General features: G+C 40.2%; 1 protein-coding gene across 1 annotated transcript in view; it reads right to left on the minus strand.

Moving 5' to 3' along the window:
• ST8SIA4 (ST8 alpha-N-acetyl-neuraminide alpha-2,8-sialyltransferase 4) overlaps nucleotides 1–23,966 on the minus strand; it is a 98,910-nt gene extending 74,944 nt beyond the window's left edge. Inside the window, exons 1-3 of the mRNA XM_065919783.1 lie at nucleotides 23,511–23,966; nucleotides 16,884–17,015; nucleotides 6,333–6,590 (exon numbers count right to left, since the gene is read on the minus strand). Of these exons, the coding sequence (XP_065775855.1) occupies nucleotides 6,333–6,590; nucleotides 16,884–17,015; nucleotides 23,511–23,623 (503 nt within the window). The 5' untranslated portion in view covers nucleotides 23,624–23,966. The remainder of the gene's footprint in view (nucleotides 1–6,332; nucleotides 6,591–16,883; nucleotides 17,016–23,510) is intronic.
• Nucleotides 23,967–26,384: the final 2,418 nt, after the last annotated feature.

A 26,384-nucleotide genomic window follows, 5' to 3' on the forward strand; every position in this document is an offset into this window, starting at 1 on the left:
AGAAGCCCAGCTTTCCTGATTCTCAACATCTAGTACATTTCATTATACTATTCATATTTCTATATTTTCTTTTTAATTGTAAAGGTTTAAATGACCATAAATAACCTTATACATGACTGCTCTTACATATTAATTTTGAAATTCAGTATTGTATAAATTTAATACAATAGAACATGAATACAAAACAAAAATTTCTCAAATCCTACATTAATTCTTTCATTCAATAAACAGCACATACCTCAATGTACCAAATTTGGTGCTAGATTCTTGAAAATACAGGCTACATAAATCAGACATACTGGCTATTCCCAGCTTCTCTAGAGCATGCTGTTTAGCCATATTGGGAATTCTAGTACATGGCAAACCTTAATGCACAAAAGCAACCCCTAGGTACTATGATCAAATGCATATTCTGACTCAGCAGGTCTTTTGCAAGTTTTGACATTCTGTATTTCCAACAAGCTTCCAAGTGCTGTCAATGCTGGTAGTTCAGAATCTCAATCTGAATGGCAAAGATTTATTTGTATAAATATGAATATATTTAAAGGGATATTTTAAGTGATCTTTCCTTGCTGTTCCTGTGTTTTTAGGAAAAAAACATTAATGAAAAGGAAATTAGAAAGGAACTGGTCAAACAAGGCAGGAGTTGAGAATAACGATTAACAGGAAAAATGAGCAAAGTTGTCTATTCGAGAGGAAGACAGGGACAAGACAGAATGGAGAAATGAAAGGTGGAAAGAAAGAAATCAATAAACAAAATTAACTGCAATCCCAAGCAGTCAGAACAACAACACAAAGTGTTTTGCAGCTCTTACTTGACCATGTCCAAATCACTGAAGTCTTACTCATTGCTTCTAGTATCTGTTTAAGCACAGTGGGGAGAGAGAGGAGTGGCAGCTGATGGTGAAAAAATATCAGCTCCGAACTATAACCGTTATTAACTGCTCCCTCACCTCCTCCAGGCTTCCCTGTTGGCGCAGCCAGTAAAGAATCCGCCTGCAATGCGGGAGACCTGGGTTCGGTCCCTGGGTTGGGAAGATCCCCTGGAAGGCTACCCACTCCAGTATCCTGGCCTGGAGAATTCCATGGACTATATAGGCCGTGGGGTCGCAAAGAGTCACACGCCTGAGCGACTTGCACTTGACTTCACCTCAGTGTCCCCCATGTGGCATCAAAGACAGCATACTGTGGGCTCAGTTCACTTTAGATGAGGCTGGACACTGTCCTAGGAAAAACCAGCACTGGTAGATGCTTGACATTTCCTACCATCGCACCCACCCAGAAAATGGAAAAATGCGCGATCGCTTCCACACCACGATGAGGGGAAGAGAAGAACCAGGGAAGATGGTCCTTCAGCAGCTTTCAGCATCAGTATCAGGAAGGACCTTACTTTTCTGGTTCTCATTAGGAAAAGCCACTCTTGGTGGTGGGATGGGGAGAGAGGTGGGAGGAGGTTCCGGAGGGAGGGGATGTGGGTCTACCTGTGGCTGATTCTTACTGATGTATGACAGAAACCACAAAGTTCTGTAAAGCAACTATCCTTCAGTTAAAAGAATAAAGTGGTAGAAAAAGAGAAAGCCACTCTTGTTAAGTCTACGAAATTATTGAGTATAGACAATACAAACATTATAATGTACTTTTTTTGGTAAATACACATGGGACTAAAGCGTCCAAAAAATGAGAAAGCACCCAAAAACTGCAGGACAATTGAAAAGCACTTTAAATATCATTTTGCAAAATCCAACTTTGACCACTAAAGAGATATATTCTTTAGTCTAAGATGTGAACTGTTGAAATAACTTTATACCTAACACAAAGCAAAGGAAAAAAAAAAAGACCCAAGAAAGGATTTAAAGATACTTTTAAATAGACTGCAGGAAGGGACCTTTCTTACCGTTTTCTTTTACTTATACTTTTACATAAACAATGCAAGATGTCTTCCAAACTCTAAATTCTTGAAATTTTACAGCATACCGTTAGATGAGTATATAGGGTAAATTTAGCACCAAGATTGTGCAGAGACAATACTATCACTCTAGGTTCTATGAGTAGGTAAATTGTAACACTTCAGGAATAGAGAAATAGTTCACACAATAATATCAGTTTCTAAATTATAAGACTAAAGTATAGAGAGGTATACAGCTTCATCCAATATCACAGACAATGAATTCTGCCTGAACTCTTGGACTCTATATTGGGCAATAGGATTCCTCTGAAGCATTGTCTCTCTCTCTCTCTCTCTTTCCAATACTTAGCAGGCCAGGCCATCCAGATATAAAATACAGAATTTAATATCAATAGGACAATGTTTCTAATGCTTACGAGGTGAGAGAAGGTTTCTATCTGACACATTGGTGCCAAATTAAATTGAATTTTTGCTTATCTGGAGCTATATGACAAGATCTTTAGCATCACAAGAGCGTTATCATCCTTAATGAACTTTCCCTATCAGACAGGATTTCAAGTCCAGGAAAGCAAGATATTTTCAATTTGAGTGAGTGACTGGCCACCTGTATTCTCTCCTGGCCTCTTCCTTCCAACATGGTACTCACCGATTGAGGAATTACAGATTAGGGGTCTTATGGGTAGCACATGTGGACAAAATGCTAATATTTGAATTATGATTTTAGGCATTTTTATTGAGAACTAAAAATATTTCTCTTATGCACATTTTTATGTTTTTTAGGTACATGTGAAACCTAGATTTTACAAATCAGTTCAATATTTAGTCGGTAATTAGAGAATCACAGTAAGGTTTTGATTTTTCTGACCTTCATTTTTTCCCCTTTAAGCATCCTGATATTGATCGTACTCCCATTTTGTGTAATATCCCTGCAAACCCAGCATTTAATTTAATTGATTAACTTCTAATACAAATAGCCCCTGAGGGAGTATCTCTTCTAAGAGAAGAAATGCAGAACAATGTGTGTGTGCGTCAATTCTTATGTACAGCTATCACTACACATGCAGACGCAGAACATGAGCAGTTTTCAGCAGCTTATTTAAAAATATTGTGGGGCATTAAAAATAACATTCTCCCAAAACACCAACAGGACAATGATGCCATGTATCTGCAGCTTGCTCTCCTTCTCAATAGGACAACTGTTTGGAGCAAGAGATTCCTGCTTGCATGTGATAATGCATTCTGTACATCATTAAACAAAGAAGACAGCATTCCATTTCTCTAAAGCACTTTCAGAAAAAGTACAGATAAAGTTTGAAATCTAATGTTGAATGGATATTTTATCTAAAAAGAATGCTTTGCTTCATGTCAGAGGTCAAATTGAATATAATACCTGGGTAAATCTGATCCTTGAGGGGTCACTGAACTAACCGTGTCCTCGGCAAGAGATCAGACATGTCATCTCTCCCATAACAAACTACTATCTAACAAGAAAAGAAGAAAAACAAACAAACTGGGAGTAATAGGCGATACAGGCAAACAACCAATTAAAACTATATACCTATGCAAATGCACGTACATACAATATAGCTCTGAGAAGACAGGAAATTTGAAAGATTTTTAAAAATCGTTACTAAAATCTGTGACTTTTACCAGTTTGACCTGGATGGGAAACTACTGATGTTTTAATGAATGGGGTTTTGATTGAGTTTTTTTTTTTTTTTTTTTTGATTGAGTTTTAAAGCAAAAATCCTTTCTGTTGTTCTAGAGTAGAACAGACTCTTGTATACTAACAAAAGGCCACATATACCTGGGGAGGGAAAAGATGCACGCAGATCAAGAGCCATGTGCCAGGGGGAAGATTAGAGTTTTAGGAAGGGTGGAGGTCTCTTATAACGATGTGTCACTGAAGTCTCTTGTGTCCGAGAGACTCAAAGGAATGGATTTCCAAACTAGATATTATGACCAAAAAAACAGGTTTCCCTCCACGGATTCTCTGTTTCTAATGTTAAATGTATTCTTGTCAAATTTTTTCTTGGAAAATCAGAAACCTATTTGTAGGCTACACTTTCCTAGTAGATATTTTAAGGTAGAACATTCCAGTTTCTAGTTTCAGAAACTAGAAAAAATAGAAGCAAAAGGAAAAAAAAAAGTAGTTCTGGCAATAATCTTATGCCTTCATTGAAATGCTTATCCTCAGTGTTTTCTACTTTTGGTAAGACCATAACACACTTCTAGATGCTAAGGATTGACCACTATGGTATTCTTGTTAATAAGCTTTTAAAATAATCATAGCTTAGAAAAGTATAAAGAACTTCTACAGTTCAGTTCCTAAAAACACTCTACATTTGCAAACGCTCAAACATCAGCGTGTGTTAAGTCGCTCAGTCATGTCCAACCCTGTGCGACCCCATGGACTGTAGCCCACCAGGCTTCTCTGTCCATGGGGCTCTCCAGGCAAGAATACTGGAGTGGGTTGCCATTTTTCCCCCTAGGGGATCTTTCCGACCCAGGGATTGAACCCACGTCTCTCATGCCTGCTGCACTGGCAGGAGGGTCCTTTACCATCAGCGCCACCCGGGGAGCCCGCAAACGTTAGTGAGTGATTTGCAACAAACACATAAGTATACTGTATTACCCACTTCAAAGTTGCTAAAATACAAGATCTTAATTATTCTCACCACAAAAAAGAAGAGATAATCATGTGCTCTGGTTGAGGTGTTAGCTGACATTACAATCTTAATTTCAGAGTGAGGCTGAACCCAGTGCGTCATGTAGATCTCAATGCTGAAGTTTAAAGAGATGTAGGAATAAGGAGTCAGTCCTTATTAATAAGGATACAGGATACAATCGAATCCTGTATCCCTCCAGTATTAATCATCTTTACAAATTACCTACTTTCTGAAATTTCTACTATACTCTAAAATCTTTTCTTCCTCATCTTATCTGAGCTCTGATTTTAATCTCTCCAGAAATTCTAGAAGCCTTACTTTTTCTTCCCAACCATACTTCACGCAGACGTCAATGTCTGAAGCTCACTGCTTCCATTCCCACCAGCATTCCCTCATCAAACATTTTTGTTTCTTCTTTGGACACAATTTTGTTTGTATACCTACATGTTCACAGGGTTTTTCTCTCAGTTCAATTGATTTAAAAGCTCATGGTTTTAAAGGGTCAACTGATGTCAAATCAATCACTAACCCTGCATGTGGCTGAGAAAAGTAAGATACTTATACAAAATGTTCCTAGTAATATTCATTGTTATGAATTGTATTTCCTGAGTGTTCTCTTATGATTTTTCATGGCTATTATTGTTTTATAAAAAAAAAAAACCTGTGGCCTATTTATGATTAATACTTATTAAATTTATTTTTAATACTATAGTCCAAAAAAAATTTTTTTCAAGATCTATACTACCACAAGCAGGATTCCCACATAGCTTCAAGACTTCAAGCTATTTGTCAACATGGCAAATCAGCATACTTTCCTATCTATCTTTATATTGCAGCATTTCATATTTCAATATACATGTTTCATTTATTTAGCAAGTATTTCTGAAGAAATAAACCAACAAATCTATTTAAAAATAATAACTGAGAATTAAAAAGTGCTAATTAATATCTATGTCATCATTACAATCCTGTCTACTATTGTCTTTCTTTCAGTTAATCAAAAGCTAACCAAACATGTGATTCATCAAATATCTGTTGAACATCAATGGAAAATAAATAGCTAGGTTTAACTCCATGAGAAAACTACAATATCAAAATATACTAACATTCACAAATACCACATATAAAGAGTGATGAAATCAATTTGGCCCAAGGTATCAAATATAAATTTGCTACAGTATATTCCTAGAATATGCTAAATATTCATTATTAAAACAGTAAAATTAAGTTACATCTGTTATATCATTGCAGAGTAATGTTCATAATTTTGTGAATAAGTAAAATAATTTATTGAATATAAATGGATTATAAATACAATTAAGTGAATTAATTCATTCACGAATAGAAATAATTACAAATATATTAAAAATTATTCACAAAAAACTATTCAGTAATAGAAATAAACAATTATATAAATTAAATTATAATAAATAATTACTTCTATTAGCAAATAGTTTTTCTGTGTATTATATATAATAAAATTATCATTTGGCCAAAAAAATAAAAAAAACAAGCTGGTGTGAAATCTCATTGCTACAGATTACCTTTTCTTTCACTGATATAATAATTTTAATTTGACATTTCAGGGTAAGTAAATTTGGATACTACACAGATAAAGATATTGTAGATGAATGTTAGGTTTAGCTTTCAGTAATTCTTAGTATTAATATTAGATTTAACCATTTCTGCCAGTGGTCTAGTCCTAAGTAAAAGGTCTTTGAAGAAATTACACATTTTAGGAACAGAGGAAAACTCACCTTATTACAAAATCGTGACTGTCGATCTCTTTTCCACACTCACTATCTAGCAGAACGCCAGAGTTTCCAACAACCGCGCAGGTCTTAAATCTGCGGTTCTTCATCGGTGAGACTTCGGGCAGGAGGCTGTGCAGGTCCTGGGAGATGTTCAGCGTCCGACGTCTGTCTAGCACGTAGTGTATGACGTCACCAGGCTTAAAGCTGCTCTTGACGACGGAGACGTCGCGTTCGGCATCCAGGAAACGGAGAATGTTCTTCCTGTGTGTGAGATACAAGCAAAGTTTCCCGTTAACGACCACGCATCCAAAGACTGGTGACACGTTATTGACGGTGGGGGCGGGTGGTGAGGTGAATTTTTGTAGAAATTAATGCCGGTGGCAAGCAATTTGTTATGTGAGTGAAACTGAAACATCTCTGGTCAATAATGTTCAGGTAACAAAACGCGTCTCTGGTCAATAATGAGGTGATATCATTTACAAAGGAACATATTCGGTAATTAAACCCACCAATTAAGTTGGTATTACAGGAAATAAAGTGCATTTTTAAGAAGTCATTTGCACATAGTTCCTCAATGATTCTGTAAGCAGATATACACTATACACACCTATATGTGGAGTGAAAAAGGCCCCCTATCTATCAAACGGAAAATTACTTTATTAAATGAAATACTATTGCCATGACTTGACTTTCCTGAGCCTGATAGTATTCTGCCAACCTTTATTAATTATCCATAATCATCTATTTTGTTCAATATAGTTAAGGTGCATAGAAGAAACTTGAAATTGTTTGGGATTATACTTTAGTTAACTCTATTAAAGGACTGAATGTTCCAATAAGATTATTGACATTTGCCAAATCATGTATATATCGTTATTATTTGAAGTAATGTTAAAAATACAGCAATATGTACTTATGAAAGTTTTCCTCCAAGCTCAAGAATCCTGGGAATAGGATGGCTATATTAGAGGAAAACATGGGCAGATAGAATACTGGACCTTGCAGGCAGAGACAACTCACTGTTCTATGTTCTTTCTTCCCTTCTCTCCTTTCCTAATCAAACCTTCTAAGTTTTGCTTGGGTCACGGATGCTCAGCTAGAACATGTCCAAATTTCCAAACCCAAGTATAGCTGGATTTGGTCATCTGAGTTACTTTTCTTAAACAGGATATGAGTGGATCAAGTATATTCCTATAGGAGAGAGAAAGAAACATCCAACTTGTTTGATTGGCCCACTGTATTTTTTAAAAGTTTTAATCGGGGGATGCTTGCTTTACAATGCTGCGGTAATTTCTGCTATACAACAACGTGAATCAGCTGTAAGTACACACATTATCTCCTCCCTCTTGAAACTCCCTTGCACCCACCCACCCATTCCACACCTCTAGGTCATCACAGCACCCAGCTGAGCTCCCTGCGACCCACTGCATCTTAAAGTCTCCTTTCCGTGGAAGCTTAGCCTATCCCCTAACTACTAAAGAAACTGGTTAACAGACATGAAAAGCTACATAAAGATACATGCATTTATGCTAAGTTAGATGACGGAAAATGAGAAAATAGATCCAGCTGCCTGGAGAGCTGGTGACTCCTGGCATGGTACAGGATAGCACCTGCTGAAACTGTGGTCTGTAAATACCTGAGAGTCATATTCTACATATAATAGCTTGTTGCTCTTGGATAACTATGTTGGTTACCCCTTTCAGCGAGGCACTAAAAGGGGTTAAGTCAGACACGAAACAGCCAAGTTGCAAGCTGAGCTAGAAGGAAGTAACTCCAGCAGTGGCTGACCATTTAAACTGTGTGAAAGTTCAGTAATACGGATCTTCCAAATGTCTCCAGTAACACATGGACAGAGGAGCCTGGCAGGCCCCAGTTCATGAGGTCAAAAGAGTCAGACATGACCAAGTGACTTTCACTATATATTAACAAAGAAATATTTATGAATCTGGCTTAACAAAAGTCTAAGATTGTTTGATCCTCAAGTTACCAAACAGAGACCCACGAGTAGTAATCTGAGAAAGCAGTCTTCTGAGTTGGAAGTTGGATATTATTTACTGAAGTGCTCTTAACTGCAAGCTTGAATTTTCAGAAAGCACAAAACAATGTCCTTATTATAATATTCATGACAATGACAGACACATTTTCCTCTAATGATATTACTGTTTAAGCTTCATCACTATTTGTAAGTTTTATTATTGAGCAAAACATATGATCTCTTCCTAACACTCCACCAAAAGGGAAATTCCCCGAATCCTACTTATGAGCCAGATGCATGACTAGCAAAGAGGGATGTAAAACAACTCATATCTTTGCTTATCACCACTCTAATGACAGAAAGTAAAGAGGAACTAAAGAGCCTCTTGATGAAGGTGAAAGAGGAGAGTGAAAAGGCTGGCTTAAAAGTGAACTTTCCAAAAACTAAGATCATAGCATCTAGTCTCTTCACTTCATGGCAAATAGAAAGGGGAAAAGTGGAAGCAGTGATGGATTTTATTTTCCTGGGCTCCAAAATGACTGAGGGTGGTGACTGCAGTCATGAAATTAAAAGACATTTGCTCCTTGGAAGGAAAGCTATGACAAATCTAGACAGCGGAAACTATGCCTTTTCCAGTAATCATGTACAGGTGTTAGAGTTGGACCAAAAAGAAGGTCAAGTGCTGAAGAACTGACCCTTTCGAACTGTGGTGCTGGAGAAGACTCCCGAGAGTCCCAAGTCAGCAAGGAGAGCAAAGCAGTCAGTCCTAAAGGAAATCAACCCTGAATATTCACTGGAAGGACTGTTGGTGAAGCTGAAGCTCCAACACTTTGGCCACCTGATGTGAAGAGCTGGCTCATTTGAAAAGACCTTCATGCTCAGAAAGACTGAAGGCAGAAGGAGAAGAGGGCAGTAGAGGATGAGATGGTTAGATAGCATCACCGACTCAATGGTTATGAATTTGAGCAAACTCTGAGAGTTGGCGGAGGACAGAGGAGCCTAGTATGCTACAGTTGCAATGGGGTCACAAAGAATGGGACATAACAGCTACTGAACAACAACAATCTTTCCTTTCATGTATTTCTTAATTGGAATATAACTGCTTTGCAGTGTCTGATCTACAACAGAATGTATTCCTTCCCTCTTGAGCCGTCCTCCAACCTCCCCCATCCCACCTGCCTAGATCATCACAGAGCAACAAGCTGGGCTCCTTGGACAACAGAGCAGCTTCCCACCAGCTGTCTCTCTTACACGTGGTAGTCAAGGTGTAACTGACATTACAAATATCAGTGCTACCCTCTCAATCCGTCCCACTCTCTCCTTCCCCCACCGCCTCCACAAGTGTGCCCTCCACGTCTGCCTCTCTCTCCCTGCCCTGCAAATAGCTTCGTCAGTACCGTTTCTCTAGATTCCATACGCATGTGTTAATATGCGGTACTTGTGTTTCTCTTTCTGACTTACTTCAATCTGTATGACAGACTCTAGGATCATCCATACCACTACAAATGGCCCTCACACTGGTCAGAATGGCCATCATCAAAAACCATCAAAAACAATAAATGCCGGAGAGGGTGTGGAGAAAAGGAAACCCTCTTGCACTATTGGTCAGAGTGTAAATTGATACAACCACTATGGAGGTTCCTTAAAAAACTAAAACTATAATATGACTCAGCAGTCCCACTACTGGGCATATACCCTGAAAAAACCTTCATCCTTTGGTTTTATTTTGGTTTGCTTTAAATACATCCCACTCTAATGTGTGATCTAATTAGGAAACCAGATGGCTGAATATTTTATTTGTCCAGATTTGATACATAAGGAATATGCCCATCCACTCCAAAAAAAAAGAACATTTTTTTGAATTTTTATCAAATATTTGGATTATCAGGTTCATAAGGAGTAAAATTTATACAGGAAAATGTATATAAATGCCCCACAAATGAAAATTTAAAATTAACAAACATTATAAGGCATCATAATAGTCATCTTAACAAAGTACAGACTACATCAGAAGAGAATCGCTGGTGAAATCAGCAACCATGGAGTATATGAATTGCAGAAAATTGAGAAGCCTTTCATTATGTTAAGCACGTGTGATTCTTCATAAAAGTTAACTAGCGCCAAGAGCGGCAATCAACTTTTGTACATATTAACTCCCACTTACTTTTCTGGTGAAAAAATTAAGTAATGCCTGATACCTGTATTTTAACAAATTTTTTTTTTTTTCATTTCCTGTGAAAATGACAAGCTTGACTTTAAAGATTGCACGGATGTGGTCGAATTGACAAACTAGATGATGTTTATCATTTTCCTTTGAACATAATTTAAAGGAGTTGCTGTAGGTATTTGAAGAAGTAACTCAGGAGTTGTGGTACGTTTGCAAGCCTAAGGTGAACAGATTTCAGGTCCAGCTTTGATAGAGGACTCTTCAGCTTGGAAATCCAAACGGGGAAAATCCCCTTACTCATAACTTAATGAGTTATGAGTAAATGCTTTTAAATTCAGTAAAAACTTAAATGCTTGTCGACTGATGGCAAGAGGGACTTTCCAATGGCAGTATCTTTGCTGTGCTATAAAAAGTTAGCAGTAAAAATATTTTGCAACACAGATCCCTAAATCTCTGAGTTTATATAAGAGAACACTTCAATTCATTCATTCTTAGGGAAAATTGATATTTAAAAAGTAGACTCTATGAGTTCAGGAAGAAATAATGCTTAATGTGATAAATAAGTATTAAGTACAGATGACATTATTGTATGTATTATTCCAATGCTGTCTTACAGGCTCAACAGTGGTTTTATTTTTTTTTAAATGGAAGCAGTAAAAATAGTAAAAGTACTTTACAAAACAGAATACAAAACACCAATTCACACGGACTAACTGAAATATGAAAATGTAAGCTTCTTAGATAAAACTCAGAACAATTGTTGCCATAGAATTTGCTTTTTTAAACTGAAAAGGGGAGGTGGACCTTGAATGTCTCCAGCTTATTTTTCCTACACTGAACCAAACTTTTCATTTCTGTGGGCTTAAACCTATGCTTTGAAAATTATCTGAGCTAAAATTCTTGGTGTAGGGTGCAATAAAGACTGAAAATAATTACAATGAGTGAAAATATCGATGAAAATGCTTGATATTTGTTTGGAAACAAAGAAATTTAGTTTGTTTTTTTTTTTCTCCCCAGTAGGCTGTAAGTATTTTTTAGATTATAGATTTAATGTACTATAAAAATTCTATGGATTTTGCTAGGTCTAATTATTGTTCAGACTATAAATCTATTGAAGAAAAAAAACAGAAAAAAGAAAGTGAGTGGGTGCTTAGTCATGTCCAACTCTTTGCGACCCCAAGGACGGTAGCCCATGAACCTCCTCTGTCCATGGGATTTTCCAGGCAAGAATACTGGAGCTGGTTGCCATTTCCTCTTCCAGGGGATCTTCCCAACCCAGGGATCGCACCCATGTCTCCTGCATTTCGGGGAGACTGTCTACTGCTGAGCCACTGGGGAAGCCCCAGAAAGAAGGAAACTAGAGCTTGCATATAATTAACTGAACGTCATTGGAAGCCTGAAAAACGCGTGTACTTATGTTGAACTGAAACAACATGTTAAGTGTTACCAAGGGGAACATACATGTTTTACTCAAAAGATAAAGCTGACATGAATGAAAACAGCTTGTTTAAAATTTAAAAAAAAAAAAAAAAAAAAACAACTTCAGAAAGACATAGAAATCTCCAATTTCTGGACTTGGAAGCATGAATCAACAAAAGGTCATGTTGAATATGCAGGCTGTACCAGTGTAAGCGTTCCTAACGTGTGGTCAACGTATCACCAGCTTTTTAAAGCAGAGAATTGTGTTGTCTGTGTGTGACTTCAAAGAACAACACAACAGAAGGATTTCATCTGAGCCACCAGGGAAGCCAGAAGGATTCCTTACAGGTCTTTAACTGTTGTTTCGTAAGCATAATGTAACTTCTGAAACCCTACTGGAAAGCAAACACCTAAAGTCAGCAACTGTCTTAACGACAAACTGACAGAATCAGAAAATATGTCTCACTTTTGGTAAGACTAAAAAGTTAGTCATAAAGATAATATTTTGTTAGGCAATGTTGGCGTAAGCCGAAAGACTGGTTTAGGCTGTGAAACTGACAGGAATAGATTCTATACAGAAACTTTTCAACTGAATTTTCAACTACAACTTCCCTTTCAGCGTCACCCACCACCTGAAATAGCAGCCGCAGAGTCCTGGGGAATTAATTTACTGAACATTGTTTTCACTTGTGAAATGTTAAATATAGCTAACCTATCACCAGGTGCCACTCTTTCTTCTCTGTAGGTTTCCTAAACGCAGCAAGCACACGTGCTGTGGCAGCTAAAGTTTAATTTAAAGACATTGTTGACTTCGTCAGTAAGTACTGTGAGGCAAATCTTACAGCTGGAATGCATCACACGTTGAGAAATGAATTAGGTGCTAATACACATATATTAGGAATCAGTTTTTGCAAACTTTTGACTCTAGACAAAAGTCACTGAATCAATTCAATTGTTTTCACTGAAATAAAAAAACAAAGAGTTTAAGAAATGCCCAGTGTTTCATTATACCTACGAAAAGCAGAGAAAACACAATTTTTTGTCTCAAAAGATTAATTCTGCAAGGCAATGCACCTTAAAGCTCTGAAAAAACAAAAACAAAAACATAACCTTATAGCTTGTTAGGGCTTCTGAGCTTAGGGTTCTAGCTGTTATAGGAAAGATATTATAGTGTTAAAAAAAAAATTCTGAACACAACCAAATGAAAAGGCAAAACTGTCTCAAAAAACCTTGAAGAAAAGCCTGTTTTAGTTTAATTTATACCTCAGATAGCCATTTGATATTTGGCTCAGCGTTTGGTAATACTGAATGAATACTGTTATATTTTATTATTTTAGAGCAAAAAACTCCACCTTGTCTACTTTACATAAAGATGCATTTTAATAGTATGCACTCTAAGTATTAAACTTGAGCCTTCCAAAAAATTTATCTCATAATAAGAGGCTCTGGTTCCACAGTCAGAGAGGCCCGGCTTTGAAGAGTGACCGGAGGACCAATATGCTATGTGACCCAAAATGGTCACTTAACTGAACAAGTAGAACTGTATGTGGATCTTCTTCTAAAGTAAATCAATGCATGCAACAGCAAATTATTGTTGACAGCTGAAGCACATACAAATTTGCTGTTATGGTTAGTCAACCTACAAACTTTATCCACTTAAGAACTTTGATATGTAATGACACTAAGAGTTGAAGATACATTTGCTGACCAATCATGATGTGCTTATTCTGGTCCTGAGGAACAGTAGCTGAGCTCATACATTTCCGTACATTTATATCTGGTATTGTAATTCTTTAGATTCCCATTCAACATATGAAAAATGAGGGAACAAAAAGAAACAATACAAAGATGGGAAAAAAAAGTCAAGTCACAAAAGTTGGACATGACTAGACAATTTCTCAGTACAATGTTCACAGATAGACTCACAACATCTGATGTGTCTTAAACATGTCATTTCTTAGCTTACAATACAAAGAACAAGCTACTAACAATAAAATCAAGTCTTTAACCAAGTTAATTAGTTTAATTGTGAAGTTAGCTGTGGGATGCATAAACTTCCCTAAATCTCGAAGAGTTTTCAAAGTATAATGAACTAATATAGGAAACCATCTTTCAGATGACTCCCCAGAGGTACAGTTGTTTGATGAATATGAATCCTTTCTTGATGTGATATGCAGGCAGCAGAGTGTATTTAAGACTGGAAGAATTAGTAATAAGAAAGAAAATCATGTCTACAAAAGTAGGGGAAAACAATTTATCTTCAGTGACTGTTTCACATTTTAATGCAAATAGATAAATAATTTATTAGGAATGTCACAAGCGCATTATAAGTGTAATGAGATTTCAAAAATGAGAAAGATTTGTAAGTACTGTTCAATCCTGTAAGATCAAAATTGATTAGTTGTAATGTCTTAATCAAAAACTTCAAAGTAGAATTTTGAAAACACTTGTAAAATATGCCCACACCCACTCGAAGACACAAATTTAATGTGGTTCTTCATAAATGCTATAGATGTGGGGAAAAACAAAGGAAAATAACCAAAATAAGATTAGTTTTAGGTTGAACTTAAAAAGAAAGTTAAGCCACTAACTAGCTATTTTATATTCTACATTTTTTATATTAGGTGTCAAATTGATACTAGTCACTACTGTGATAGGCAATTGTACAATTTTTATAAACTGTATATTGAGCAGTAATGGTTTTATAAATTATTATTTCCTTGAAAGGAAGTGACAACTTTGTATGTCTTATTCAATATTTGCTCACTGTTTAATTGTTTACTTCTTTATCTGTTAAGGAGAACCAAGTGAAAAGAGTATTAACATTTCATTCCCATTATGAGCTATTATAATTGAAAATAAATCACCCTCAGAGATATGAATGCAACTGTCACTAATTTGTAAAGCTGTAATAATAAATTGCTTGGGTCAACTTATGTAAAATACTTTTAGCTTGAATATCTTAAAAACAGCAATAGATGGAGCCTCATGCCCCTATGTAGTATTCATTTTTTCACAGATACTAAGAAGGCATGGCCAGATTTATTGATTAAACTATTGTTAATTATGTATTTATTTATTAGACTTTACCTGATTTATTATTCAGCATGGCTAGATATATTCGTTACATTAATTATTAGATATAATAATTATATTAATTATTTCAATATCTGATTTTACTTCATTTTCTTCTTCATTACTTTCCTTTTCCTGATCTACAGAACCTTACGTAATTGACACCTTTCTCACCAAATCATTCAAACTTAAAAGTTTTCTTTCCAGGCATTCTTGTAGATGATATATTTTCTTTTTAATCACCCATATATATCTCTCTCTGATCTACTTCTAAGAAATATAAATCCTTACTCCATTCCTAACACAAACACACTGTACTCATGGCCGCTATGAGTTCCACATCCCGTAGCTTTTCCTGCATAGTTATCTCATCTCTCACAGAGGTTCTAAATTGAAATGTGGGCAGAGGAGTATGAGATAGTAAGGATGACACTAGGTAGGTACCATGAGAAAACGGAGCCAAGGTATAGAACTGTCCAACTGGAGAGCCCATGATTAGTGTTGGTTTCAGCCAAGGAACTCTCAGGAGGAATACAGGTCCAGAGTGGTCACATTTTTCAGTCTCTCAAGAGAATACGAACATCTGTACTTTTATAAGGAATCTGCTAATTTATTAGAACTGTTTGATGTTTCTTTTTACCCACTGGAAACAAATATTGATTGCTGCACATACTCTACCCAGAAGACATTGATTTATAAACTGTCAGAGTTGTCCTGCATCAGTCAGATGCTACCCATCTCCTTGCTCTTGTACTCTGCCTTCAAATATACAGAGTTCACCCTCAACTGAAAACAACCAGACAGTCACACTGAAGGGTTTAAAACAAAGAGGCCTACCAATTCTTGCATTTCCATGGCACCCATCTCTTTTAATTTCCAGCCACTCTTTCAATTACATTTCAGCATGTAGTGAGTGCCTTTGATGCGATGCATTCTATGAATTGCTATGCATACACTGACGATGAGGGTAGTAGACTCTTCCTTCAAGTGGCTTATTCTACATCATATATAGATGTGAGGCAAGAAGTGAGGACGTAGAAACGCAAAGAGATCAGCCAGCTTACCCTCTTAACCACTAAACCACTCTTACAAAATCTATATGCTAAATCCAGTCATTGAGTAATTAGCATTTTACCAATGCTAGAAAAATGCAGTGTTTTATTATGCAAAGGATAGTTGTTCTCTTGAACTTTTAAAGAGTTCTGATTTACTGAAATGCTCTGATTTAAACATGCCAACCAACACAGCAGTGAAACTATAGTGAAAATGATCTCGTTTCCTCCATAATTAGGAAGGCCCTAACTTTCTTGTTAGTTATAGAATTATAATGGTAGAAAACAAGATATAATGAATATAGATAGGTGCTGTATTTGATTTCACTTTGATTTCAATTTGATTTCAAATACAAGAATCTTACAAAGAATAAACCTCTACTCTAGAAACCTTATTTGCTAATTTTCACCTGTTTAGGATATAATTATTGAATAAGTACTCATAGAATAAGTAAAATTTATTTATAACTGTTGGCAAAAATAGCAGTTGAATAGGCTCTACTTGTATCCAGTATGAGAAAACACAAGATTTTATTAAAGACTTTAGAGAAGTTAAAGATAATTCTAAAAATATATGTCTATCAAGATAAAAGTATGTTAAATATTAGGGTTCTGCTGAATGTTTTATTTCATTAGTATAAAGACAGTATGTTAAAAACTCACATGTTCATCCTTATATTTCTGACTGTATAGTAATTTCAGTTTTATGACTTCACATCTTTCAGCGAGCAACATTAAGCACTGGTTCACTCTTACTGAAGTATTTATACTTAAACTATAAATCAAGCATTCAATGTAAGTTTGCCAAGTCCAACGTATTTGCGAACATGATATGAAATTTATTATGCCTTATTAAAGAAACTCACCTTATTTCTAGGACCAAAGAGGAATTGATTTTCCAACCTTCTACAGAATGCTGGAAGATTGAAGAACCACCCTTTCGAATGATTTTATCCGAACTATTGACAAGGGATCGACTCAAACACAGCTCACCGTCTCTGGAACAGAACACAATAAAAGCTTTGTAAAAATAAGAAACACTTTGCATAACATCATAATACCTGATTAGATTACTGGTGACAACTTACAGATACAACACTTTCTATATGTTAGAAGAAGAAGTATAAGCATGATGAAGGGTATTACCAAATTAGGTGAGTATGACTTTATTGGGCAATCATTTACACTGATTATTTCACTTACTCTTTTTAAATAAAACTGTTTTCATGTAAAGAAAAGACCTTTGTGGTACTTAAAGAAAAAAATTCTCATCAAGGTTCTGCTCCCCTTTAATCCCTCCCTCCCAGCTGTGTGTAACAATAGAGACAGGATGTTTGGCCAGTTCTCCTGCATCTGTGTAACTGTGACTCCTAAGATAGCAATTTTATTTTCACAGAAGACGTGAGACATAGCGGAAAGAGCTTTTGTTTTGCAATAGGAAGACGCTGGCTATCAAGGGATCTAGGCATGTTTGTGATTCTGTCACGCACTAGCCCCTAAGTCCTTTGACCATATTCTCTTTCCAGGCCACCGTGGCTTTCAGTTCAGTTTAGTTGTTCAGTCGTGTCTGACTCTTTGTGACCCCATGGACTGCAGCACGCCAGGCCTCCCTGTCCATCACCAACTCCCGGAGCTTACTCAAACTCATGTCCATCCAGTCAGTGATGGATGGACCATCTCATCCTCTGTGATGAGGTGGCTTTAATCTTACCTTGAAAATTGCAAAAATATTAAGTAATATGCTTTGACTTTGTGAGGATTAAATGGGACTCTGCATGTGAAAGTAATTTATAAAACAACTGAAGTGCTAATTCTGAAATTACATTGGTCTCAAAAAATCTCAACAATGAGGTGCTTTCCTGATAGTTGTTTGGGGTGGGGAGATAAGAGATTGCAGTTGGGGGTGTACTCATTCAGTAGCCATTATTATTGGTATTTTCAGTTATATCAAGAAATCAACTGTGCTGCCCCCATCAGTCAACAGCTCGGGGTAAGTATATCATGAGGCATGCCAACAGCAGGGGTCCTGACTGGAAGTGACAGATACCTATGATGGCATTTAGGCCCTTAGGGCCTTTATAGTTTAAACTGTTCATTGTTCAGTAGACTATTTCTTGGCATTTTATTGATGTAAACCCAGAGTCAGAGAATAAAAAAAAACCCACCTGTCTATGGCCTAGCCCTTTCAAATCTGTATTTCTTTACATATCACCTCTTTTTTTTTTTTTTAAGAATCTAAAGAACATAGTTAAAAAGCAACATGGCTATTTGCTCAGTCACAAAGTCTAAATCTGTGTTTATTATGTAGGCAATCCCCCCCTACTATCAACGGAAACACTGCCTTTGCAACAGCTGCTAGATGAATTCTGTAATTGGAGGCTTACAGTTTGGTATTTTGGTTTGCATTCTTTTTGAAACATGTAGTTCCAATTTGAAGCAACTCAAAGCATCAAATGCAACTACTCCCTGTAAAATTTAGAACTCTATAAAAATTAATATTTTAAACTGTTCTACCAATGAAAACAATACACTCGCATGCCTAGGCATGGCTAATAATAGTCATTTTATAGAGATCATTTAGGAGGTAAGGAAATAGAGTGCAATTACTATTCATTGGCCCAGAGTCAAATTTTATATTACATGTCTAATCATGATAACTACATATGAATGAAAACATGGATGTACAGAGTTAACCTTCATACTTTTGGAGATGTGTTTCCAAGGGTCTGGGCACAAACATTTCTAGGGGTCAGTATCTTTCCAATCTTCATCTTGCTAATAATTGGCCTGTCAATTCATCTTTTTCTAAACACAGATTGCTACAATTAAAGTAACTATTTTTGCCACCAATAAACTTTTATAGAAGAAGTAAGCTGGCATTTTAAATACCTGTGGAAGATTGCTTTACTGACAGGTAGATAAAGATACATTTTTATAAAGCAGAATGGTTGCGATGATATCGTATGGAGCCTTTTCAGAACTGCCCAGATTTAAAGAGGTGCTTTAAAAGTTTAAATCAGGTTTACTAATATATTAATGAAATGCTGCCACATTACTCTGCTCTTTGCATTGTTTTGTTTTCACTAAACTGGTGATAAGCCAAACTTCAGACTTTTAATACTGGAAAGTATTTTGAATGAAAGTATCTACAGCTAGTCACACTTTTCCTTGAAGTCAGTGGAACTCGTGTGAGAAGGCCAGGCTCCCAGCAATCTGAGGTTCTGAAGCAAAGTTTGTTATATAAAGTTAAACGAGATCCAGGGAGTTTTTCACTTGTGACCTTCATAGTACTTGGTCTTGGACAAGCCTTTTCCTTCCTGTGAATGCAAGGCATGAAGGATGTTACCACCCCCTCCTGGCTTCTCATCCCAGATCCAAACAGCTGCACTGAAAACATGTCTTGCACGGGGCTATATACAGGAAGATTCAATATGTACTTCTAAAGGGATAATTACACACCATATAAAAGAAATAAAGCCACATATAAAGTATTCCTGCATATACGCAGCTAAAATTCCCACTTAGATGGCTATCTATGTAATAGCAGGGATAGAAGCTAGTCAGTAGTTATGTTGATAGACTTTACAAATATTTTTCTCTTTGAAATATGAGTTGCCAGGCATCACTATAATTTATTCTATTAATTCTGCAGTACCTAACACATAGGATAAATTCAGTTTCATGAAATTAGGTACAAAAAAAAAAAAAGAAGAGAAATTAGGTACCCAAAAGCCCTGTATTCCACCTCATTGTAAACTCTTCTTGACTTGGATTTAGAATGTGTTCTCTTAGGTTAAACTTCCTATTTAAAATGAAAATGTAAGTTATTTACACAAAAAGAACTTGCATCAAACTAAGCCTCAACAGAAATAGCAGGCAATTTTGTGTTTTCATTATCTAAAACTAGAAAACATTGAGATATGCTACCTTAACTCACAGCATATGGCTTTTAGTAGAATTCCAACTATAACATATGAAGTAACATGCAGATTCTGGTTTCCTGAGTTACCAGAGTGTGTTCTGCCCTAGATCAAACTGGAATGAACACTGCTAACAATGATAAAATAAGTATGAATACTTATCTCCACTGTCAATCCTATCATAAGTTTCAGAACTAATACTGGAGATAATCTAGTCAGACAACCTAAAGTGCACAGTCAAGTGAAAAAGGAGATCTCTAGATAATAAGAAAAGTAAGTTAAAGTGCCATTTAAAATCCACCATTAAAAAAGTATGTGGCAAGTTTTAAGGAGTAACAGAGCAAATGTCTATTTGGTATTCAAGTTTGTTACTTTCCCAAATGCATTATTTCATTAAATGAGTAAGCCCACATAATTTTATCTGTAATTTTATCTGTAAGACCTTTAAGTTAGAATGTTTCTAATTATATCCAAAGAACACAGAGTCAGTAAAAGAATATGCCAACTGAAAGGCAAATGCCATTTTCCCATTTCCCATTTGGTGGGAAGTAAGTATTTTCCCATTAAGTAAAAATATCAGTTAAGAACAGACTCCTTTATACCCCTAAATGCCCTTTCAGTTTAACTTTATTAACTAGCCAACAGATCAGAAAATTAATAGGCTAGCTTTGAAAGAAACAATTCTGAACATCCAATAATTAGTCGACCTATTCTTCAATCATTACTTATGACAAACATGCTGCTGGAATTCCTCTGGGGATTTGTGAATGTGGACGCTTGTTGTGGGAAGCTGAGCGGCTGTTTCTTCTCTTCCCCCTGTGTGGAATGACTGCTCGACCCTGTATATAAGAAGAACCAGGGCACATCGACTCTAGGTGGGACCTCCAGTGTTAAAAGGCAGGCAGGTGGAATAAAGAAAGAAACTACCTGTCTGCTGCCAAATGGAAGCAGGGACGCTAAATCCGAATCCAGAAGGATGTTCTAAGATCCAAGGACTATGGAATTGCCCTTCACCGAATCTACGGCCCACTCAGAAGGTACGCAGCGGCGCCCCCAAAGGTCAGAGCCTCCTGTTTACCTCTGGCGATGAACCGGCTGGGTTCCGGCGGCCAAACCGCCGCGCTGGGTTACTCATCTCCAAAGAGACCAGCCCCTCCACGTGGCTTGGGCAGAAAGAGAGTCAATAAGAAGAACCGTTGTTTGGGATGAGTCAACCCCGCCACCAGAAGCACTACTCAGGGGGAGTTGAAATCATCAACGGCTACCCCCGCTTTTCAGGGGCACGTTTCAGCCGAGGGGAAAGCGCTGGGGCGAGGGTGGGCTGGGGGGACCAGCTGTTCTCCCGGTGCGCCCCCCGCCCCCGAACCCCGGGCAGCGCCAACTCCCAGGTTTCAGCGACCCGCGCGCGCCCCCCGCGTGGCCGTGATTGCGGGTTTTAATTAGGGAGGAGGCGCGCGGGGGCCGACTGGAGCAGTAAAAGTTATTTTTTATTTGTAAAGGGGACCTGATTCTTGCAATAGAGACTGCTTCCTCCACCCGGGCGGGCAGCTCTCTCGGGGTGGGGGGGGGGGTGGAGGGAGGGGAACCAAGAGAACCCCCGTTCCGCGCACCCCTCTTCCTGTTGGATGCGCCCGCCCCGCGCATCCTCGGAGGGGCGGGCTCGGCCCGGGGAAGGTGCGAGAGGAGCCCCGCGGGGCTGGCCCGACCCTCTGGCCAGAGCCTGCTAGCCCCCCGCCTTCACCCTCCTCCCCTACCTCCTCCTCCAGAGCGCCCTGGCCTGCGCCCACCGGCAGGCAGAGGCCACAGGAGGCAAGTCGCCCAGGAAGGGGGGAGCATCCCAGGACTCGGGGTGCGCCCCGCCTTCCCACCGGCGGGTTACGGAGGCCTGGGGAGAGGGCTCCCCGGGGGACCCCCTCCCCCACCAGTCTCTCCCGCTCACCACCCCCAGGGTGGCCCGCCGCCGAGGCCCCGACCCTCGGAGTCCTGGCCGAGGACGCGGCCGCTTTGTCTGGGCTCAAGGCGCATCTGCGGAGCCCACCGAGCCCGGAAGATCACCGAGAGCCTCGATCCCCCCACCCCCAAGCCCAGACTCAGCCTCTCTCCCTCGGGCGCCGGTTCACCACCTCCCGAAAGACCCCTTTGTCAGTCTGCAAAGCCCCAGGTCCACCCGGGGATGCCCGCCCACCCCCGCCCCCCGCCCAGTCCTTCTCTGACAATCGAGCCAGGCTGAAGGTTCAAGCCACCCCCTCCCGGTGTGAAGGACCTCACCCAGTTCGGGGACCCTCCTTCCCGAATAGCCCGTTTGGATTTATTGCGGCGTAACAACCATCCCGCACATGCCTCTCTGGCTTTTTCATTCTTTTCCAGTCCCCTTCGACTGTAGTTCTGTGTGAATTTTCTATCAAAGAACAACGTCTTCTGTACAGATAAGCCGGCGTTTTGCTCACTTAAATTTTCCTTACTTAGGGAGGAGCAGGAATATTAAGAAATGGAGTGCGTTAAGTTTAGTGTGTGTGTGTGTGCGCGCGCGCACACACACGTCTTAGCCGCCCTGTGCCCCCGCCTCCCCGCCCCAACATGCAAAGGTTCTATCTTCGTCCTCATCTTTAGGGAAAAGAAAAACCAGGCTGGCATCTCTGCCAGTGTGGAGTTTCAGATAGCAACAGCAGACACCTCCGGATGAGGCAGGATTTCCGAAACAGGACTTTGAGCAGAGTTGACAACCAGGGGTCACATCCTCAGGAAAGAGAGAGAAAGAGAGAGAGAGAGAGAGAGAGAGAGAGAGAACGCTTCCAATCTATATAAGCAACAGAAAGTTGCAACCACCTCCTGGGTAAACTTCAAAGTCACAGAGGCCGGGGGGAGGGAGGAAGGAAGTGTGATATTTAGAGAACTGACTAGGGTGGAGGAAGATTCTGAACTCATCTAGACAAACTAAAGAAAAAGCAGAAATCTAGTCTGTGTGAAGTAGGACCCAGTTTCCAAAACTGTAACCATGACGCCCATGCATTTGACCCAGGGACAGCAAAGAAGGAAGTATCATTGGTTGACCTGGAGCTTCTAATTAAAATGATGATACACAGATCTACTCGACGCCAAAAAAAAAAAAAAAAGCAAACAAACCAATTGTGAAGAAGAGGAGACGCATTTCCTACTTTCTGGGCTTTAACTTCAGCCTTTCAGGAAGCCAGCTTCTGCTGGTACCTCCCTTTAGAGCTAGCAGAGAGAAAGAAGGGCAATAAAAACATCTGGACCGAGTTCTGCCCTGGGAGTAAAAAGGGCGAGAGTGCCCGTTCTTTGTTGACACTCTGCGGGGACTTCTTTGGCTTTCGAGCCCGGCACCAAGGCAGCTGTCACTATCACCGCGCAGGGCAAGCTGAACTCCTACTGAGAACCCGCCGTGGAGAAATCACACACCTCCACAACACCCTTTGTTATTTACTTCACCAGACTAAGCCCTCGCAGGCGGACCCCACCGCCGACACGACCCCAACCCTCACGCGATCGCTTCTATTCACATCTCATTCACGGCTGGACTTTTGGTCAGATCCTAGAATGAAGCTTTGCATTTACCCGATGAGTTGCGTCTCCTGGTGCTCCTCGGTCCGGGCCATCTCTTTTGTCTTATAGAAGATCAGGAGCAGACTGATCGTGCAGATCGTCCACCTTTTCCTGATGGAGCGCATCTTGGGCGCCCGGGAAACTCCTGGTGGCCCCAGCTCCCTCACCTCCTCTTCATAGAAGGACTCCGTTCCGGGGAGAGGGAGTCGCGGGGCGCGGGGGGTGGGTCTGTAAAAGCCGAGGAGAGCGTGGAGCCGGGATCTCCCCAGCAGGTCTCGAGGGTCCTCTGCGGCCGAGCTCCGGCTGGTCCCCGAGGGCTGCGCGGGGCGCTCTCTCTCGCGGTTCCCTCCAGCTCTGCCCGGGTCGGTCCAGCGCCTCCTCCCTGGGGCTTCGCTTCCTTTGCAGGAGAGACACCTTGTGCATCGGAGGTGGCGGCCGCTTCTGCAGCGGGGCTCGGGGGCGTCACTGGCCCTTCCCTTTTTGCTAGCATGGAAATGATGAGCAAAGCCAGCCAATCACGGCGCCGAGGGGGCGGAGGCTGCTGTTGCCTTCGGTCGCCGGCTGCTGCTTGCAGAGTAACGTCGCCGGCATTGCCTGCGCGGTGCGTAGAGAGGAAGCTCGCGAGCTCAGTCGTGTACAGACACAATCGCGCTCACACACACACACACGCACACGCACACACACACACACACACACACACACGCACGCACCAGTACTCGCTCACCGTGGGAAGAGAGCAGCGCCTGAGGAAGAAGTCAGCTCGTCCTCTCGGGACAGCAAAGCTTGAGCTCGATCTGGGGACCAGGGTGCACCTAGATAGTCTTGCCCGCTTCCGCGTGGAGAGGACCCCGGGCTGGGGACACAGAGCGGAGACGCGATCTGAGAGCTGGGGGTGGCTAGCAAGAGGGGTAGCCGCTTCCAGTCGTCTTTGCTAAATATACACCCTCGCGCGCGCACACACGCCAAACGCACGCCCTCCAGAGGGGAGTGAATTGGGGGCGGGAGGAAGAGGGGGTTGGAGGACGTTTAATATGCTGGGCGCCGCTCCATCCCGAAAGGGCAAACACACGCGCGCTCGAGCCGATCTCCCACTCCGGGGGGGGGGGGGGGGGGTGGTGGTGGTGGTGGATGACCAGCCCAGCTCAGAATCTGGCAAGGAACCAGTGATGACAGAGGTGTCATCGGGGATTTGATGGATATTTAGGAGGGACGATCGCTGCCATTTGAAAACTCCTCACGCAGAAGTCAAGGAAACTCCAATCCCACTTTAACTTTCCTGCGAAGAGATCAGAGTCTGAGAAAAGCAGAATCTCCTTTTCAAAACGCAAGTAGACTTACACACACACACACACACGCATACACACACGCACACACCCATACACGCATACACACATGCACACACCCAGGAGAAAAAAAGGAAGAGAGAAGAAACGAAGGGAGGGAGGAAGAAGGGGGAAAAGGAAGAACAGCAAGCTTTTCTCTCAAAGTCTTAGTAATTTGTATTTAGCCCGATTTTCACCCTCTCTTTCCCTCTACTGTTTTTTTGTTTGATTGTTTGACTCGTACTGTATTGTGCGGTGTGGCGGGAGCACTTTTTCCTTCCTAGCTTCTAGTCTTCAGTTAGAGTCCCTCTCCAAGTCTTGGGTCCCCTAGCCTCAGCCAGGGAGAAGCTTGCAGCTTAGTCTGCCTTGGTTTGGTTTTTGTGTGATGTGGGTGTGGTGGAGGTGCCTGCGGGAGCCAGTACCAAAGTGAGACGTGCCTGGAAGCCAGAATTCCCCCATCTATCTGAGCAGGACCCAGACTCTCTGCTTCTAGCCCTGCCCCCAGAGGCTCTCTCAATTCAGTTTCTTGTTCCTTCAGGTTGAGCAGTGGCTTCTGCTGTCATCCACTCTTGGCCCCTAGGGCTTCCACCTCCCTGAGCCTAGAAATGGTGAGGTTCACAGCCAACCCTCTGCTGGAGGGGAGCAATAGTGACAAAGCAAAGTTTCTAGTCCCTTGACAGGGTAAAATAACAAGGATAACAGCCAACACCTTTGCTTTAAAACTCGGGATCCCTGGTGATGTTTGCCATTCTTTGCCTAAGATGTAGAAAGTTATCAGGTCTCCAACCTCCTATTCACAGCAGAGTGAAAGGAAGTTGGGTCTAAAAAGCTCAAAGGAGCAAGTAATTATGAACCTTTATTGACACTACAAGTGGCCCACCGGGAGCCTTTTGAGTTTATTGATGTCTCGGGAAATCCCGCTTGCATTAATGCAGCTTGATCATAGTGCCTTGTCAACTAGCAGAAACTGCAAGAATAAAACAGCTTCTTATTTAAGTGAGAAGGGTACTGGGATGCAGAGGAAGTGGGGGCAATGCATGATTAGGATGTTAGCTAAGTTAACTTCTGATGTTTAAGTGGTAAACAAACATATTCTGAATTTCAAATAAAACACTACTTGCTGTTGCTGATGGAGCAATATGTATAATTTAATTAAATTCATCCAACATTTCTTAAGCAATTACTATAGACCAGAAAATACATAGGTGCCTGGGAATACAGAAGTGAATAGAATATAGCATCTAAGCAAGACAGGAAGAGCACTCCCTCAGAGGGGGACAGATTGAGAAAAAGAAATCAAAATAAGTTGCAATGTGAAAGTGAAAGTTGCCTCTGACTCTTTTAGACCCCATGAACTATACAGTCCCTGGAATTCTCCAGGCCAGAATACTAGAGTGGATAGCCTTTCCCTTCTCCAGGGGATCTTCCCAACCAGTGCAGGTCTTCTGCATTGCAGGCGGATTCTTTGCCAGCTGAGCTATCAGGGAAGTCCAAGTTGCACTGTGACACCATGAATTAACAGTAGGGTTTGAAGTACGTATCTTGGATGTAGGTAAGCTCCTGG

This window comes from Muntiacus reevesi, chromosome 1 (assembly GCF_963930625.1).
Source record: "Muntiacus reevesi chromosome 1, mMunRee1.1, whole genome shotgun sequence".
Classification (NCBI taxonomy): Eukaryota; Metazoa; Chordata; class Mammalia; order Artiodactyla; family Cervidae; genus Muntiacus; species Muntiacus reevesi.